General features: G+C 38.9%; 1 protein-coding gene across 2 annotated transcripts in view; it reads left to right on the top strand.

The window, feature by feature from the left end:
• Positions 1-744: 744 nt before the first annotated feature.
• The window catches only part of CHUK (component of inhibitor of nuclear factor kappa B kinase complex), a 36,276-nt gene continuing 18,911 nt past the window's right edge, over positions 745-18,109 (top strand). For both annotated transcript variants that reach the window (XM_046654305.1, XM_046654304.1), the window contains exons 1-11: positions 745-902; positions 4,908-5,002; positions 6,980-7,094; positions 7,990-8,059; positions 8,886-8,974; positions 10,170-10,259; positions 10,399-10,523; positions 10,685-10,792; positions 11,391-11,526; positions 16,240-16,434; positions 17,414-17,516. In XM_046654305.1, the coding sequence (XP_046510261.1) occupies positions 798-902; positions 4,908-5,002; positions 6,980-7,094; positions 7,990-8,059; positions 8,886-8,974; positions 10,170-10,259; positions 10,399-10,523; positions 10,685-10,792; positions 11,391-11,526; positions 16,240-16,434; positions 17,414-17,516 (1,231 nt within the window). In that variant the 5' untranslated portion in view covers positions 745-797. The remainder of the gene's footprint in view (positions 903-4,907; positions 5,003-6,979; positions 7,095-7,989; positions 8,060-8,885; positions 8,975-10,169; positions 10,260-10,398; positions 10,524-10,684; positions 10,793-11,390; positions 11,527-16,239; positions 16,435-17,413; positions 17,517-18,109) is intronic.

Below are 18,109 nucleotides of genomic sequence, written 5' to 3'. Positions count from 1 at the left end.
CGCACATCAGAAACAATCCCCAGAATGAAGAACTACTGCACTGGCAAGCCCTCTAACTGAAGGACTGCTTGACCGCAAGCTCCGTGGTAAATTTAGGAAAAACTCCCAAGGTCAGGAGGAACATTCTTTATTCCGGAACAGCGTCACTTCCTTCAGCCGTTTGATTACACACAGGGGAGATCCTGGAACAGGTGTATAGGAAGTCAAGCAAGAGAAGAGCTGAGCCTGACTCGTCTATGCAAGATGATTAATCGTTTAAAAAAAAAAAGTGAACTATGAAGGCTAATGTATCAGCGGGCCTGTTAGCGCAGGATTCTTTCTAGTTCTTTGGATTCCTCAATATTTAAATCACTGGTGGCCTGTGCCAGTGCCAGCTCAGCGGGTGATGAGGTTGGAGGATAGATGGCAGAGGTCTGAAAGGTGAAGTGTAGACAGGGGTGGAGACGATGTGAAGTTTAGAAAAGACGAATACTGGAGAGACTGGTTTGGAAAGTAATTTGAAGGGAATGCAGGATGTGGAGAGAGCTTATATTTTTGAAGACTGAAAAATCACACGACTGGATCTCTCAGCCAGGAAAAGGCCCAGAGAACCTGGCAGCTTGAAAGCGCCCTCTTCCCCCTGTCCTTCCACCGGCTGGTCCCCTGCGGAGCCCCCGAGACTCGGGGCGGAGCTTTTCCTGCGGCAGTTGCCGGAAGTGACGCATACCTCTCGCGAGAGGGAAGACGCGCGAGCCGCGGCGGCCCGGAACCGGCCTTGGAACGGTGGCGGAACCTGAGGCCGCTTGCCCTCCCGCCCCATGGAGCGGCCCCCGGGGCTGCGGCCGGGCGCGGGCGGGCCCTGGGAGATGCGGGAGCGGCTGGGCACTGGCGGCTTCGGGAACGTCTGCCTGTACCAGCATCGGGTGAGGCGGGGCGCGCGAGGGAGCGGCTGTGGGTGTTTGTCAGAGCGTCTGTGGAACACAGTGACTGTCAGTGTGTGAGAGATTGTCACTGGGACCTTGGGCAGTATTGTGGGCCACTGAGCTTCTGTGTGTGTGTGAGAGAGAGAGAGACAGACAGACAGTCAGATTGTGCCTGTGAGCCTGGGGAGTGAGTCCGAGGTTGCCTGAGGTTCTGGGTCAGGTTCTGGTGAGAGCCCTTAGGGAGAACTCTTGCTATGGGTGTCAAGATGTGACAAAGTGGGTGACAGTGCGTGTGTCTTTTTGCATGTAGAGTGTCAGGGTGTGTGAGGCAGATGCACATCAGAGAGTGTATGTGTGAGCACCAATGGGTGAGAAAATGGGGCTGAAGAGGGGGCTGCCTGTTGGAAGGGGTGTGCGCTTGGAGGCCATATGATATTAGTAGGGGCTGGAGTAGGGGAAGAAGGTTTTATGGTGGGTCCACCGTTAAGCTTTTGGAAGCAATAGTAGGCTTTGGAGTTGGGGATACGTTCCAGGTGGGGAACAGTGTGAGGATCAGCTGGTGAAGTGATCATGACTTCACAGGGGAAGGAGATAGCCTGGGGTGAGGTGCTCTAACCGGTGGAAGACAGCTAACATCCGAGTCAGGAGTTTTGCTTTGATTTAATTGAGAACGTTTAACCGTCCTAGCAGCAGTTAATAATCGTGTTTGAGCTCTGTCTTTTGATATACCAATAAAAGCTGTGAACCCTTTCCCCAGAAAAATGCACAGATGCACATCCATACAGCCTTATGCATTGTCATTTGAGGGAGTTCATGCTCTCCTGAAGGACATCCGCAGCCTTTTACGTATATAGACCCTGGACTAATAATCCCTGCAGTATAGCCTTTGTTTTGTCATCTGTAAAATGGTTATATTAATGTATATACATCATGGGTCTGTTTGACAATTCAGTAAGGTAATTGTGTAAAGCTAAGAACAGTAACTGGCCCATGGTCAGCCCTCAGTTGTTAGCTCCTGCTACTGCTGTGTTGTTGTTGCTGTTATCATCATCTTCTTCATCATTAATTGACCTTAAAAAAGGAAATATTGAGATGTATGTGTTATTCTAGGAAGATGTTTTGTAAGAGATAAATCTGAGTGGAAAAACATATGGGACAAAATGAGCAGTTAAGATATTCCTAAAATGCTTGCAATTGGCCTGTGAATGGAGAAATGAATTCAAGAGGGAAAATCATGATTTGCTGTCCTATGGAATATGGGTGTGGGTAGAGAGCCCATAATGTAGGGTGGGAGGTAGGGGAGATGGGACTCTACCTGGGAGCAATAGGCATGTTTGTGTGGCAGTTACAAAGACAAATATCACTGAGGAAATTTTGTGAAGCAGGTTTCTAGATAGAGCATAGGAGGAAATCTTGGAGAGAGGGGGAGTGGAAGGTGAAGGACTAAGGCATTAAGTACTGTGACAGCCAGACAAGTAGTAAATTTAATAGTTCCTACAATAAGAGAGGACATAAGGCACTCAGAAATGAGAGGGAGCCAGGTACTTACAGGAGAATATTGCCTGTGGCCTTGTTATCTAAGCCTGCCCATCAGCCTGTCAGAAGAAAACAGTATGCATGCTGGCATGCTTTTGTGACCAGTATTCTTGGTCCCTGGCCGGAGATGGATGAATACATCACTTTTTTTTTAAAATTGTGGTAAAGTATGTATATCATAAAATTTACCATTTTAACCATTTTTAAGTGTATGTCAGTGGCATGAAGTACATTCATATTGTTTTGCAACCATCACCATCATCCATTTCCAGAACTTTTCATCTTCCCAAACAGGCGGTCTGTACCCAGTAAACAATAACTTCCCATTTCCTCCTCTCTCAGCCTCTGGCAACCACTGTTCTACTTTCTCTCTCTATGGAATTTGTCATTTTTTAAATGGAAGAGATTTGGGCTCCTTTAGAATCTTAGAAATCTCTCGGGAACTTTCCAGTTGTCCAGAGTGGCCCTTCTCCAAAACTGGGACATTTGACAACTGGGCCCGTAGTGAGAAGAGAAGAAATAGTCTGTCATAAGACTTGGGAACAGCATCATTCCTTTTCCAAGCTTGACTTAGGGTTTGCATTTACAGCTTTCAAGATCCTTGTGTTTTGGTGGAAGCCAGGTCCCAGTATTTCATTTACACTTCTTAAAGCACAGTGAGGAAGAGAAAAGGATGTGAGATAGTTTATTTAGCTGGTTATTGTGCTGGGTGCTGGTGGTGCCCAAATCAACAAAAAAAGTATTTTCTGCCCTCAAGGAGACTTCAGGTGAAGTGAGAGAGTAGACACAGAAACACTTTAAGTACGGTGTGTTACCGATATAACAAAGTTATTTGTAAAGTGATGTGGAAGCATGGCAAAATAACCAAAGACCTCTTCCTAGGGAAAAGGGTAGCACTTCTCAAAGTGTGTTTGGAAAAACGATTCCCATGAAATGCTTCGAAAACAAGGATACTATGGTCAAATACAATGGGTGATGCTGCATATAATATTCCTTCATTTGGAGATTCATAACCCATGTAGTATGTTACAAGCCCTGAGCAGTCCTATAGTAAAGAAGTTAACTTAGTATTTTCCAGTTTTTAAAATTGTGGTAAAATATACATAACATTTACCATTTTAACCATTGTTAAGCGTATAGGTCTGTGGTGTTAAGTACATTCACATTGTTGTGCAACCATCACCACTATCCATCTCCAGAATATTATCATTTTTTTAAACACGGAACTCGTCTTTTTGGCCAGACTTGTATGAACTTTCTACAGAACGTTCTTTTTGAAAAGGTAGAATGAGGAAGGCCTTCACAGAGTAGGTGAAATATAAACTGGAGTGTTGAAGGGTCTTATAGAGTGGGATCTTTTTGAAATAGATAGCTTCCTGCCTCATTCATATGAGAATTTAGGACTTAAAGTTGTTTATGGTTGTACCAGGTTGTCTCCATGGTGGTAAAAGCTTACATGGGACCTAGGTAAAACCAGGTATCTGCTGAAAACAAAAGAAGGGTTGAAGGGAGTGAGGACTGTGGTTAGGCTGGATTGTAGTCTATCCTTTCTTCTCTCTCTGTACGTCTGCTATCTTATTTATCTCTAGCTGTTTCCCCCTGCCCCCATTTAGAGTTCCATACAAGTTGTGTCTTGCGTCCTCATCTATATATTTTTTTTCCTTCTCTTTGGTCCTGACTGCTGTCCCTGAGCTGCATTATTACTGTTGCCAGAATGCGATGAGGTCTGGCTATTTCCTGTAATGTGCATCAGGTTGTGTTTAATTTCAGTCAGAACTGGCTAAATTACTAGTCATAGGCAAGAGCTATTAGGTTCATTTTGTAGATATGGAAACAGAAGTACAATCATTGTTAGGATTTTTTTTTTTTATGTCACTTGAAATGCAAAGATTAGGAACTAGTTTTGGAGTTTTTTTGCATTAGAATAGGGCTCTTGTTAGCTTCTTAACTAAGCTCAAAAAGAAGTTTGTTGGGGAGATATTTTTCTAGCGGTATATATGAGACTGTTCTAAAGAGACCTGTTATAGGATCAGCCTCAGTCACTTTTTGCCTGTGTGCTTTGGTGTATTTGGAGGTTAGTTTTAAAGCATTGGTTTAATAGTCTCATGGTTTATCTAGCAAAACTCTGGCTCAAGAGAGCTGAGGGTGAATACAGTCGTGTGCCACATAAACATTTTGATCAGTGACAGACTGCATATACAATGGTGGTCCCCTAGGATTAGTATCATATAACCCATGTGTGTAGTAGGCTGTCCCATCTAAGTTTGTGTAAGTACACTCTATGATGTTTGCACAACGGCGAAATCACCTAACCATGGATTTGTCGGAATGAGTCCCTTCTTAAAATGACACATGACTGTGTTTAATTAGTAAAGCTAAAGAGTTTTGTTTCCCCATTTCTTTGATAGTAAGTAAATCTGCACAAGAACCTAATTTATGTTTTTTTCTGTTGATTTTCTATTTTGGCAGGAACTTGATCTCAAAATAGCAATTAAGTCTTGTCGCCTAGAGCTAAGTACGAAAAACAGAGAACGGTGGTGCCATGAAATCCAGATCATGAAGAAGTAAGTGTGCTTGATGACATATTTCCCCAGTTCTGTAGCCTAGCCAGATGTCATCATAGGGAAGGAGGCCAGGAATCCATTCTTATGAAGATCTTTTTGGGAGCGTGTTTTTCTCTTTCTCATTAAATGTAAGTTCTATTTCAAATAACATCACATTAAGTAAGTCTAGTTTAAAAAGTCAGCTAGGTATTATCAGACTCAGCTCTCTGAGGGCAGAATCTATTTCTTGTGGATCTTGGGCAATGCTCATCTTGTTATACTTTCTAGTTAACAATCACTACTCTCATTTCTTTGCTCTCAGCTACTGTTGTTAAATAATGTATCTATTGCTAAATAAAAAATTACCCCAAAACTTAGTGGCTTAAAACAACAAACATTTAATATCTCACATTTTCTGTGGTTTAGGAATTTGGGAGTGGCGTAGCTGGGTGGTTCTGACTCGGGAGCTCCCTCCTGAAACATCTCAAAATGTTAACTGGAGCTGCAGTCATCCAAAGGGTTGAGTGGGGCTGGAGTATCCACTTCAAGAGGAGTGCATTTATATGGCTTTTGGCTCGAGGCATCAGTTCCTCACCATGTTGACCCCTCCATAGGGAAGCTTGAATGTCTTCATGACACGGCAGCTGGCTTTCCCCAGAATGGGTGATCTGAGAGAGAGAGCAGGATGAAAGCTGACATATCTTTTATGATCTTTCCTCGGAAGTCACACTCCATCCTTTCTATCACGTTCTGTTTGTTAGAAATGAGTCACTAAGTACAGCCTACACTGAAGGGGAGGAGAATTAAGCTCTTGAAGGGAGAAGTGGACATATTTTAAAATCTCTACAGGTAGTGTGCTAAGTGCTTTGCAAGTAATTCTTCTAGTTGTCACAACGACCCTGTATTTATGTATTATCCCTATTTTATAAATGAGGAAGTTGAAGCTCATAGTCATACAACTGATAGGTAATAGAGTCTGGATTTGAAATAAACACTTTCTGACTGCAGTGTCTGTTTCAGTTCACTTTAATGGTTTTCAAACTTGGCTGTGTGGAGAAATCACCAGGAAAGCTTGTTAACAGTATAAATTCTCAAGCCCTGCACATGAAGATTCTGTTTCTTTAGGTCCCTAACACCTGGGAATCTATTCCAGTTTTGAGAACCACTGAGCATAATGATGATGATGATAATGTCTGGGATGATATATTGTTAAGTTAAAAAAAGATATTAGAAAACAATGGATAGTGAGATTCAGTATTTATCGAGAAAATCTATTTGTGCTCAGATTAAAAACTGGAAGGAATTATGCCAAAATTTTAATGGTGTTCACTTCTGGGTGACATCGTGAGTGATTATGGGAGAGGCAGTATGATACGGACTTTGGAGCCAGACTGCCAGATTTGTATCCTTACTTGACCACCTTCTTGCTGTGTAATCTTATGTTACTTAACCAGTTTGTGCTTCAGTTATCTCCTATGTGATGAGACTATTAATAAATCTACCTATAGTAGGATTATTGTGACAAGTAAATGAGTTAATGTATGTAAATTGCTTGCTACTTGGCACATAGAAATGTAATGGTAGTAATAATGATAGTGTTTTTATCTATATCTTCTTTTTAAAAATTATTAATTTTTAGTTATACAGGTGAGACATTAGAATATTATAAATAATGCCAGCTTTTCTTCCCCACACTGCCCCCCAATTAACTACCCTTTCAAACCCAGTTTCTTTTCATTGTAAAAAAATTTTTTCTTCTTCTTCTTCTCCCCAAAACCCCCTAGTATGTAGTTGTATATTCTAGTTGTAGGTCCTTCTAGTTGTGGCATGTGGGACGCCACCTCAGCGTGGCTTGATGAGGGGTGCTAGGTCTGTGCCCAGGATCCAAACCAGCGAAACGCTGAGCTGCTGAAGCAGAGTGTGTGAACTTAACCACTTGGCCACGGGGCCGGCCCCGGAAAACAATTTTTGATTATGGTATTTTCCCCTTCTCGTTAGGTTGAACCACGCCAATGTTGTAAAGGCCTGTGATGTTCCTGAGGAATTGAATTTTTTGATTAATGATGTGCCTCTTCTAGCAATGGAATACTGTTCTGGAGGAGATCTTCGGAAGGTAGTGTGGTTGTCTTGAGATGATGAGATAGCATATCATGAACTTTAGCAGTGTTTGAATCACATTCAATATGATAATCTTGAATAAGGGTTTGTAAACTATGGCCCTGTTACCTGTTTTTATGGATGCTTTCTTACTATAGCAGAGTTGAGTAGTTGTGACAAAGACCATATGGCCTGCAAAGCCTGAAGTATTTACTATCTGGTCCTTTACCGGGAATGTTTGCTGATTTGTTGTTATTGGTAGTGTTTGCAGGATGGGACTATACTGATCGTGTTAGATCAAAATATCAATGTTGAAGATGTTTATAAAAAAGTTTTTTTCTCTATTTCAAATCTTTCTTTCCTATCTCATTTTAAATCTGCCATATGGCTATTTTTTAATATATCTGTGAGATTTTTCAACTTCAAATACTTTCCCCCTTTATCTTTACTTGAATAAGCCTTTTCATGAAATTTACATGTCCTCAGTATGGATTTGGTAATTTTTCCCCTCTTATATTTTCTTTCTTTCTTTCTTTTTTTGGTGAGGAAGATTTGCTCTGAGCTGACATCTGTTGCCAATCTTCCTTTTTTTTTTGGCCTGAAGAACATTAGCTCTGAGCTAACATCTGTGCCGGTCTTCCTCTATTTTGTATATGGGTTGCTGCTACAGCATGGCTTCATGAGTGGTGTAGGTCCACTCCCAGGATCCAGACCTATGAACCAAGGCCACTGAAGCAGAGCACACCAGCCTTAACCACTACGCCATGAGGCCAGCCCCTCTTATATTTTCTTAATCATGACTTATTTTCTTATTTGAATATTCTCTTAGAATACAGTGATTAATGTGTCTCCATTACTGCCCGGCAATATTGGCAGTGTACATTTTTAGACTTCTTTTTTTTTTCCTTTAGCTACTCAACAAACCAGAAAATTGCTGTGGACTTAAAGAAAGCCAGATACTTTCTTTACTGAGTGATATAGGTATGTAATCAATATGAAAATACCATCATAATTTAATGCCCTTTTGGTCTATAAAAGATTCTGTATACTTCTTGGGAATTAAGGAGAATTGTTAATGTACCATTCAAAGCGTAGATTTTTAACATCTATAAGAAATTATTGAAAAATTTAACTATTACTGTTGATGTCAAGTTAAACCTAGGATATTTTGTTATTTATTTTTTGGTTTTGGGTAGGAGTCCATTTTTGACTAATAGGTGTTCCATTTGCTGACAAAAAATGATGTGAAATGACCTTATTTGATTTTACTTCCCCTCCCTCCCTGATTAACATAGTAATTTTTTTTAACAGTGGCATTGCATCTCATGGACATAGGTTCTCAAGTCAACTCTTAGGGTGAAAATCTCTTTTTAATCAGAATTACTCCTAAAAAATCCCTAAAATAACCACTACGTAGGCCTTTGGAGGAAGCTCAAAAGCCATAATATGCATTTTAATTTTGCTTCTTTTCCTAGGTTGTGGAGGCGAAAGTCTAGTTGAAGAGGGTGATTTAGGTGGGAGGGAAACGATACTAGGGTAAATATAGGGGTTTTCTCAGTTGCTTGTTCCATTGCTTTAATACTAATTCTCCTGTTACTTGAGCATGTATTATAATACTACAGTATTTGTTCAATGTTACTGGATTTTCTGTGAAGAAAATATGAACTGCTATAATATCATTAATCGTAGAGTTATGATGGTTCATATAACTTTGAGCATCAGGGCAGATCTGTACAAAATGTGAGGATGAATTTTTTAAAATTGAGTGTTTTCCATTACCTCAAAATACATTTTAAACTTTATTTAGGGTCTGGGATCCGATATTTGCATGAAAACAAAATTATACATCGTGATCTAAAACCTGAAAACATAGTTCTTCAGGATGTTGGTGGAAAGGTAGGTGAAACCTGAAGAAATGTTCCACTCCCTTGAGTCCAGCCTCCCTGATGTAGTTAGTCTTTGAGGTTTGGTGCCTTTCCTGTACACTCACAGCACTCTATACTTTTTCTATCCTGGCCCTCACTACACTGAATGGTGGTTTTGTGTTTAGTTATTTATCTCCTCTGCTAACACAGGAGCTCCATTAGAGAAGGAACTGCACCTGTCTGGTTCACTTCTGTTTTTCTAGCACAATATCTAGCAGAGAGAGTAGGCAGTGAGTAAATAATTTGTTGATCCTTATGAAGCATAGCCAAAAAACACACACATCCTGGATCTGCTTTACTTCAAGAAAAAAAAGTATGTTTACTTAAGTATGTTTCTTATTTAAGAAAAAAAAGAAAAACTCCTTCTCTTCCCCAAAGTCCTAAGTTCTATATTTAATTAAAATTCAAAACCTTGATTTCTCAGATTCCTCGATGAGTCATCTTGAGAAGAACCAGAATTGTGAACTGACTGCTGAAATATTTGTTTTTATCAGAATAATTTGAGTAGTTTTCTTGCTTCTAGCACCCAAGTTGCGTTCCAATAAAGTTGTAAAGCCAAGAGTCTGACCCTTAAACTGGGTTGCATCCTGTTTAGTTAGTGAAGATGGTGGTCAGTTGGAGGTGATGAAACCCTGATGATGATACTTCTCTTAGGAGCTCTTCATGTGTGCTTGGCACCAACTGTCTCTGCTTTTTTTGTGTGTCCAAAGACTTCAGGATGTTCTTGAAGTTAGATAGGTATTTACTCGCATTGATTTACTTTAAGATGGTGTGATGCTTCTTCAAGTTTGCAAGTCACCCTTACCTTTGCCTGATCCTTAATGGATCAAGCTTATTCTGAATATACCAAAATAAAAATTAATAGTCAATCTGTATTTAGTTTTTACCTTGTCCTTAGCGCTATGTTAAATTCTTTCCTTTCAGTATTTCATTGAATGGCAATAACAATTCTGTGAAGTAGGGATTGGTAGTAATCCTGTTATATAGGAAACTGAGAGAAGTTAAATAACTTGATCAAGATCACATGGTTAGTAAAGTGGTGGAGCTCAGGCTTGAAATACGTTTGTGTCATTCCAGAGCCCAGGTTCCTCACCACCAGCATTAGAAGGACATTGTTGCCTTTCGTTTTCAAGTTTCTCAACCATTTAATACTTATTATTTTGCAGATTATGCATAAAATAATTGATCTGGGATATGCCAAAGATGTTGATCAAGGAAGTCTATGTACATCTTTTGTGGGAACATTGCAGTATCTGGTAAGACATGTATTATTTCTTTGAATTTAAGTGTGCAAGATACTCGTTCTTATTTCTGAAGGTCATAAATATACTAGTTCAAAAATAAAGTGGCTTTTCTCTTATAGTATTGACATTTAAAGCATTTTTCCTTTTTAAGGCCCCAGAGCTCTTTGAGAATAAGCCTTACACAGCCACTGTTGATTATTGGAGCTTTGGGACCATGGTGTTTGAATGTATTGCTGGATATAGGCCTTTTTTGCATCATCTGCAGCCATTTACCTGGTAAGAAATGAAAGAGAATTTTGGTGTGCTTAATGGGATACCTCTCTTTAAATGTTATAATTGCTTTTTAAACACATAATTGAATAAAATTAAATGGCAAATATCTTAGAATGTTTATGACAATCAGGTTGTCAACTGAGGTCGTTTTTGTTTTTATATAGGCATGAGAAGATTAAGAAGAAGGATCCAAAGTGTATATTTGCGTGTGAAGAGATGACAGGAGAAGTTCGGTTTAGTAGCCATTTACCTCAACCAAATAGCCTTTGTAGGTAAGTATATTTTAGTTGAGGAAGTTCACCTCAGCTTCTTTACGGTTGTAAAAGTAACAGTAGGGTTGTCTGTTCCAAGTAGCATTATTCAGTAGGACTTTCTGTGATGATAGAAACATTCTATACCTGCATTGGCTGTGTGAAGCTACTGAGCACTTGAAAGATGGGTAGTGTGACTGATTAACTGAATTTTAAATTTTAATTAACTTAAGTGCAAATGCAAATAGCCACTTGTGATTAGTGGCTGCCACATTGGACAGCACAGGTCTGGTGGAAACAAGAACTGCTACCATTTAACTGATTGGCTTAGGTGCTGAGAAGACTCTTGGGATAATGAAGTAAATGGGTTCCTTGGAGAAGGGAACTGGACTCGCCTGTTGGAGTTGCCAGTAACTAATGTATATATGTGGATTTTGGATTGTTTTTATGGAAGAAAGTTTGTCCCCTGTCATTTTATAAATTATTTGAAAGTAAGATACAAAATGGTACAGACAAGTAATGAGAAAGGAAATGGACAACCTATAAAATTACCTTTTTTACACTGCTGAAGGAAAATTGGAACATAATGATTTTCACCCTATTTTTGTATGCTTTCTAGTTTAATAGTAGAACCCATGGAACACTGGCTACAGTTGATGCTGAATTGGGATCCTCAGCAGAGAGGAGGACCTGTTGATCTAACTTTGAAGCAGCCAAGATGTTTTGTGTTAATGGATCACATTCTGAATTTGAAGGTTAGTTTGAATGGGATCTACTTCGTAAGATTTGCATTGAAGTTAACAAATTTATTTGGGAAATGAGCATAAATATGTTTTAATAATCTTTTCCTGATGCTTATTTGAAAAAGAAAATAATATTCTTAGAGCTGATGCATTTTTATTTCTTTAGTAAGCCTTCTCAGTTTTGTTTCTAAGTGGTCTTTGTTGACTACTCATTTGAAGCATCTTTAGGGTTTTCCCTTTCCTCATATTCCTGCCATTATCACCTCACAAATTTAAGTTGAATCATACTGGATTTGGTTTGGTGAGGAAGGTTCCTACCTGGCTTTCGTGCCTCTATACTTCCTCCCTATTCTACAGTCCATGCAGCGTGAACTACCCATCTCATGTTCTGAAAATGCTTTTTCATTCTTCTGTCCAAGAAACTAACATAGTTCTTTCTTGCCAACCAAGTTACTTCTAAACTGATCTGCTTGGCTTTTTTTGGGCTTTCCTAAAGCTGGTCCACCACAACCAAGTGCTTGCCTTGAACCTGCTTCTCTTACCCTTTACTTCACTGAGGACCAACTTGTCACTGCTTCTTATGCCATCAAGCCCAGTATCTTTTTTGTTCTTTGACAAATGCTATCTTTCTACCCAGAATGATCTCTATCTCTGTGTGTCTCCTCACCTACACTGGCACATATTCAACTTTCCTTTTCTCTGAATGGTCTCTGCCAGTCTGTCATTTAGTCATATTTACTATATTCCCTAATTGTTTTTCGTCTTCCACTCATCGTCTCCATGTCGATCATCTTCTTCAATGCTGGGTTTGTTTTTACTACTTTTATAAACAATCGCCCACCCTGCTACCTTGCCATGCCTATCCCTTTGTACAGCATTCTGTACAAAGCAGGGCATGTACCAGGTTCTCAGTAAATATTCACTGCTATGAATGAGAGGTTCTCTTACACTGTATACCCAGAAACAGCTCTCATCTGTGGTCTTTCCATATTGATTGCTTGTAGTAGATATGGTTTCCGAAATTGAAATGAGAAAGTATAATCATAGAAGATTTTACTCTAATCTTGGCATACTTTATTAAATAGGAACTTGAGGCTGTATTGATGTCATTCTTGGCTAACATTGAAAAGATACCTGACTTCTTGAATTTGTTTTCTTCTACTGTGCCAAGGAATAAATCATCCCTTAATGTGTCAGCCAAGCAGGACTTGGTGATGCCTTCTAGTTCTTTGTTGCCTCCAAAAAGTTTTGGTTGTTTATCTCAGATTTTTTTTCAGACTTGTCTTGGTAATCATAGTATCATTTCTACTTTGAAGAAGTCTGTGAGCATCTGCTTGTCATAGGGTATGGGGAAAGAGTCCTCCTTATGTGTTTTGTGGTCTGTACAGTTTGCAGCACCACTGTTTACTTCTGTGAATCTGGGCAAATGTATTTATTTATTTATTTATTTAATGTCAAGTACAATAATATATTCTTGAAAGGATCAATATTATTATGAGGTAGTGGAGCATAAGGTATGCATAGGGTACTATTCATAGTAGTTCAGGGATGCTTCGTGGACATGATAATAGGACTGAATTTTAAAGGATAAGTAAGAGTTAATGAGGGGAATGGGTGGGGGAAAGATTGACAGGCAGGGGACTATCATGAACACAGAAGCATAAACTGCAAAACAGCTTGGTATTATTGTAGGGCATTTTTCTAAGGTGTTAATTTTATTGTTCAGGGAGGGAATGATGTCTGTTTGATTTTCATTTAAAAAAGAAATCAACAAAACAGTTACTGAAATATTTCTTTCCCCTAAAAAAAAAACAGTTGAGAGAGTCTGATTGCGTATTTTTCCAGTTGTTTATTAGGAAAAACTTTAAATATGTGGAAAAGTTGAAAAAGTATACTGAACTTGCCACTGAAGATAATGGTGAAACAGGAGTATTTAATTATTCCTTCTTTGCCTCGTTTTTCATGCCCCTATGTGTAACTGTATCCTGAAAGTCTCTCCTTGGTTTTCTCTTTTTCCATAATAGTTTTTCTTCCTTTTCTTTGGCAGTCTCTTCAGTTGTATAACTTTAACTGTAACTGAATATGGATAACTCACAAATTTATCTCTCCATTGTGACTTTTATGCAGAGTATTTATAACTGGTATGTAACTACATCTGGTGGTCCTACTGGCACCCAAGACTCAATTTATTAAAAACTGAACACATTTGCTCCATTAAATCTACTTCTGCAGCTTTTCCTGTGTCTCTTACTTGCACTGTCACCTTTCCAGTTACCTAGGTAGGAAACTAGCTATCTGACTATTCCTTCTCCTTCAATCTGCATATCCAATTATTTTGTCAGATTTATCTTTTGATTTTTTTTTTTTTTGGTGAGTAAGATTCACCCTGAGCTAGCATCTATTGCCAATCTTCCTCTTGTTTTGCTTAAGGAAGATTAGCCCTGAGCTAACATCTGTGCCAGTCTTCCTCTGTTTTGTATATGGGATGCCGCCACAGTATGGCTGAGGAGTGGTGTAGGTCCGTGCCTGGGATCCAAACCCACAAACCTGGGCTGCTGAAGTGGAGCACACGTGTGGACTTAAACACTACACCACAGGGCCAGCCCCTCTTTTGAATGTTTTAACAATGCAGGTTCTCAAGTTAGAAAGCCTTCCATATTTCCTTTTTGCTTATTGAATAAAGTCCAAACTGTTGCGTTGGTATTCAGAATCTATCTTGTTCTCATTTCATCCTACACTTCCTGCCTTATCTCCTATTATGCCCTAAGGGGACATCATTTTGTGTATGTTTGAACTAGATTGCTTATATTCTCTGATTATGCTCATTTCTTTCTACTTCTCTCCCTCTGCCTACCTTGTTTTCTGCCTAAAAGAACCTTTCTTCTTTCATTCTTTTCTTGTTCTAATCCTTCTTCCTTTTCAAAGTTTAGCTCAAATAGTGCCTCCTTATAAAACACCTTTTTCCTCCCGCCAAGTAATCTCCTTTGGAACCTGCACAATACTTTACGTTATTATTGTACCTATCGCATTTTGCCTTATATTTTAGTTCTCTTAATGTTTCTTAGTATCTTCTATTTGGCTATGATCCTTTGGAGGGCAAGGATCATAAGTTACTCAATTTGCATACCCACTACCACGACAACACACTTAATAGTATGTACCATAGTAGGCACTCATTAAATATTTGAGTGAACAAAAGAAGAAATTTCAGTTGTATTTCCTCTCCCTTTCTTTTGCTCCCTTCTGGCTCAGCTTTGGTAGTGTGATCACTTACCCTGGTTTAACATATACCCGGTGTAAAAGTAAATGTCCACCTTAGGATTTTCATCCTAAGTTTCTGCTGTTGTTCTTAGAGGCAGCTGTCATAGTGTGAAATCTGCCTAGGCTGGGAAGGAATGGAAGTTCTCAGTGGGTTTACTTGTATTGTAAATCTGTGTCAACTTAAAGATCCCCTTCTCATCCCTCCCCCTTTTTTAAACATAAAAGATTGTTATATGTTAAAGGAAAGTTAATGCTTTACCTACTTTTTTTTTTGAGGAAGATTAGCCCTGAGCTAACTGCTGCCAATCCTCTTTTTGCTGAGGAAGACTGGCCCTGAGCTAACATCTGTGCCCATCTTCCTCTACTTTATATGTGGGACACCTACCACAGCATGGCTTGCCGAGTGGTGCCTTGTCTGCACCTGGGATCCAAACCAGCGAACCCTGGGCCACCAAAGCGGAACGTGCGCACTTAACCGCTGCACCACTGGGCCAGCCCCAATGCTTTACCTTTGTAATAAGCATTTCCAGCAGAGATAATTTTAATTATTTGCATATACTAGTCGATGTAAGGCATTGGAGAAACATAGGTATTAATTTTGTATGGCTTATCTAAGGACAATGGAAGGAAGAGGATTTAAAATCATGTTGTGTTCAAAAGACCTTTAACTCTGTGGCTGTCCTTAGTTACCTGGGTAGAGCCCCACCCAAGTCAGTCTCAGACTCCCTTGGCCTGTATCAGACTGCTTTCAGTGGGGCTTTATGTGAGAATATGAACACTGTTTTCTTATCTAACTTTGGGTCCTTAGGCAGATCACTGCTCTGGGATTTGGTTGCCTTATCTGAAAAATGAGAATAACAGTATGTTTTTCTGTTTAAAGAGAGGCCTTGCTCTTCTATCCATTGATTATTTCTTGAGACAGTGTGGGGAGTCAGATAGATATGAGTTCAAAGCTAAGCTCTCCCAGTTATCAGCTGTGTGATCCCTAACGAGTTAACTTCTCAGAGCTCTGATTTCTCTCCTTGCCAAAATGGAGATTAGAAAATCTAATTAACGGGATGTTATGTGAAAGCACTTAACTCTGTGGTTGGCATGTTATTAAGCACTTGATAAATGGGAACATTTCCTTCCAGATCTATGATATGTTTCTCAGAATAAATAAGTGTTGCCTTTTTAAATGGGGGTTTTTATTTCTTGATTTTCTGCATCCTTAGAACTAGAAAGAATAAACTTTGGAACTCTATTCCTTGGAACTAACATCTGTTGTGGTAGAAAAGTAAACACTCCTTTTTCAGTTTTCAGAATGTCATTTTATAATTATAGAAGATCTCACTTTGGAAAATGATTGAACCTTGTTTAGTGCAGAGATAATGCCTTTTGCTCATATACCCTTTAGTATCTAGCACTGAATCTTTTATGTAACAAATGATCCATAACCATTTCTCTTTTTTCCTATTTATCCAGATAGTACACATCCTAAATATGACTTCTGCAAAGATAATTTCTTTTCTTTTACCACCTGATGAAAGTCTTCATTCACTGCAGTCTCGTATTGAGCGTGAAACTGGAATAAATACTGGTTCTCAAGAACTTCTTTCAGAGACGGGAATTTCTCTCGATCCTCGAAAACCAGCCTCTCAGTGTGTTCTAGATGGAGTGGTAAGAGAATTCTCATATACCTAGAGTATAAGAAATCTGTTTACATAGAGGGATTGCATGCCCTGCATTTTCTGATGCATCCTTGGAATCCCTTGGAGGGTGGTGCACATCTTATAGTTCTTTTAGTTTTATCCTAGTCATTACTCTTAGCAACGTGAACAAGGAAGAGATGAAAGATTTGTTGTTTTGAACTTTGTATGACTTTCTCTTCGGTGCCAGTTCTCTCCTGCCTCTTTCTTTCCCTTTTGGTTCTTGAAGCCTAGAACCTTGAAATTAGACCAGCAGTCTCATAGGTCCTACCAGAGGATAGATGCATGGTAAAATATGATTGTGGTCATGCCTCTTTTTTTCTTTTTTTTTGATTGTATTGAGGCATATTTTATGTATCATATAGTTTACTCATTTCAATTGTACAAATTGGTGGTTTTTTTTTTTAGTAATTTACCTAATTGTGCAGCCATCACCATAAATCAGTTTTAAAACATTTTCCTCTCAGTAAAATCGTTCGTGTCCATTAACTAATCTCCATTCTGCTCGCCTTAGGCAGCCGCAAATTTACTTTCTATTTCTAGATTTCCTTTTTCTGAACATTTTATGTGTAGGGAATCATACAATCTGTAGTCTCTTGTGTCTGACTTCTCTCACTTAGTGTTATGTTTTTGAAGTTCATTCATGTCATAGCATGTATCAGTACTTCATTCCTTTTGATTACTGAATAGTATTCCCATTGTATGGATATGTCTTATTATGACTTTTTGCTTTTGTCCTTTTGGGTCTGGTGATTGGTTTTCACTTTAGCTCATACTACAGTTATTTATTTATTTTTCCTAAACAAAAGTTTAGACCTTAAATCTATAAGATGTATGCTAATGAATAGTAACTTTATTCATTTGCATTTCGTAGTAGGAAATCTGGTGCTTAAGTGCTTAGAGAACCTAGAATTTTTAAGGATCTTTTTTTTTAATTGTTTCTTTTTCAGCGAGGCTGTGATAGCTATATGGTTTATTTGTTTGATAAAAGTAAGACTGTATATGAAGGACCATTTGCTTCCAGAAGTTTATCTGACTGTGTAAATTATATTGGTAAGTATAGTCCATTTATTGACTGAGCTTTAAGCCTCAAATAATTTTGTCTTAACATGTTTAGTGGAAATGGTCTTTTGGTGTTTCTGTTCTGTATCTCATACTTCAGGTTTCTATATGTGGTAAAAATGGATTTATATAGTTTGGAAAGTGAAAAGGTAGATTTTAAATCACTACCAGATCCCTCATTTGGGAGAAGACTTACTTTCCTAAGGGTCAGGCGCTCTCAGATAGAAGAATGAATCTCCACTCTTAATTAAGTCTATATTTTAGTTGCTTACTCATTATTTAAGCATGTTCAAATATTTCATTTTATCCTATGAATACTGCTTAATGTTCAAATCTTTTCATTTATTCTGTGAGAATTATTCTTTTTTTTAAAGATTGGCACTCTGAGCTAACAACTGTTGCCAATCTTCTTTTTTTTTTTCTCCCCAAATCCCCCCAGTACATAGTTGAATATTTTAGTTGTGGGTCCTTCTAGTTGTGGCATGTGGGACGCCACCTCAGCATGGCCTAATAAGCAGTGCCATGTCTGCACCCAGGATCCGAACCAGTGAAACCCTGGGTTGCCGAAGCGGAATGCGCAAACT

Source organism: Equus quagga, chromosome 2, assembly GCF_021613505.1.
Source record: "Equus quagga isolate Etosha38 chromosome 2, UCLA_HA_Equagga_1.0, whole genome shotgun sequence".
Lineage (NCBI taxonomy): Eukaryota > Metazoa > Chordata > Mammalia > Perissodactyla > Equidae > Equus > Equus quagga.
Note: the sequence above shows the minus strand (reverse complement) of the source record. Positions and strands in the feature narration are given on the sequence as shown.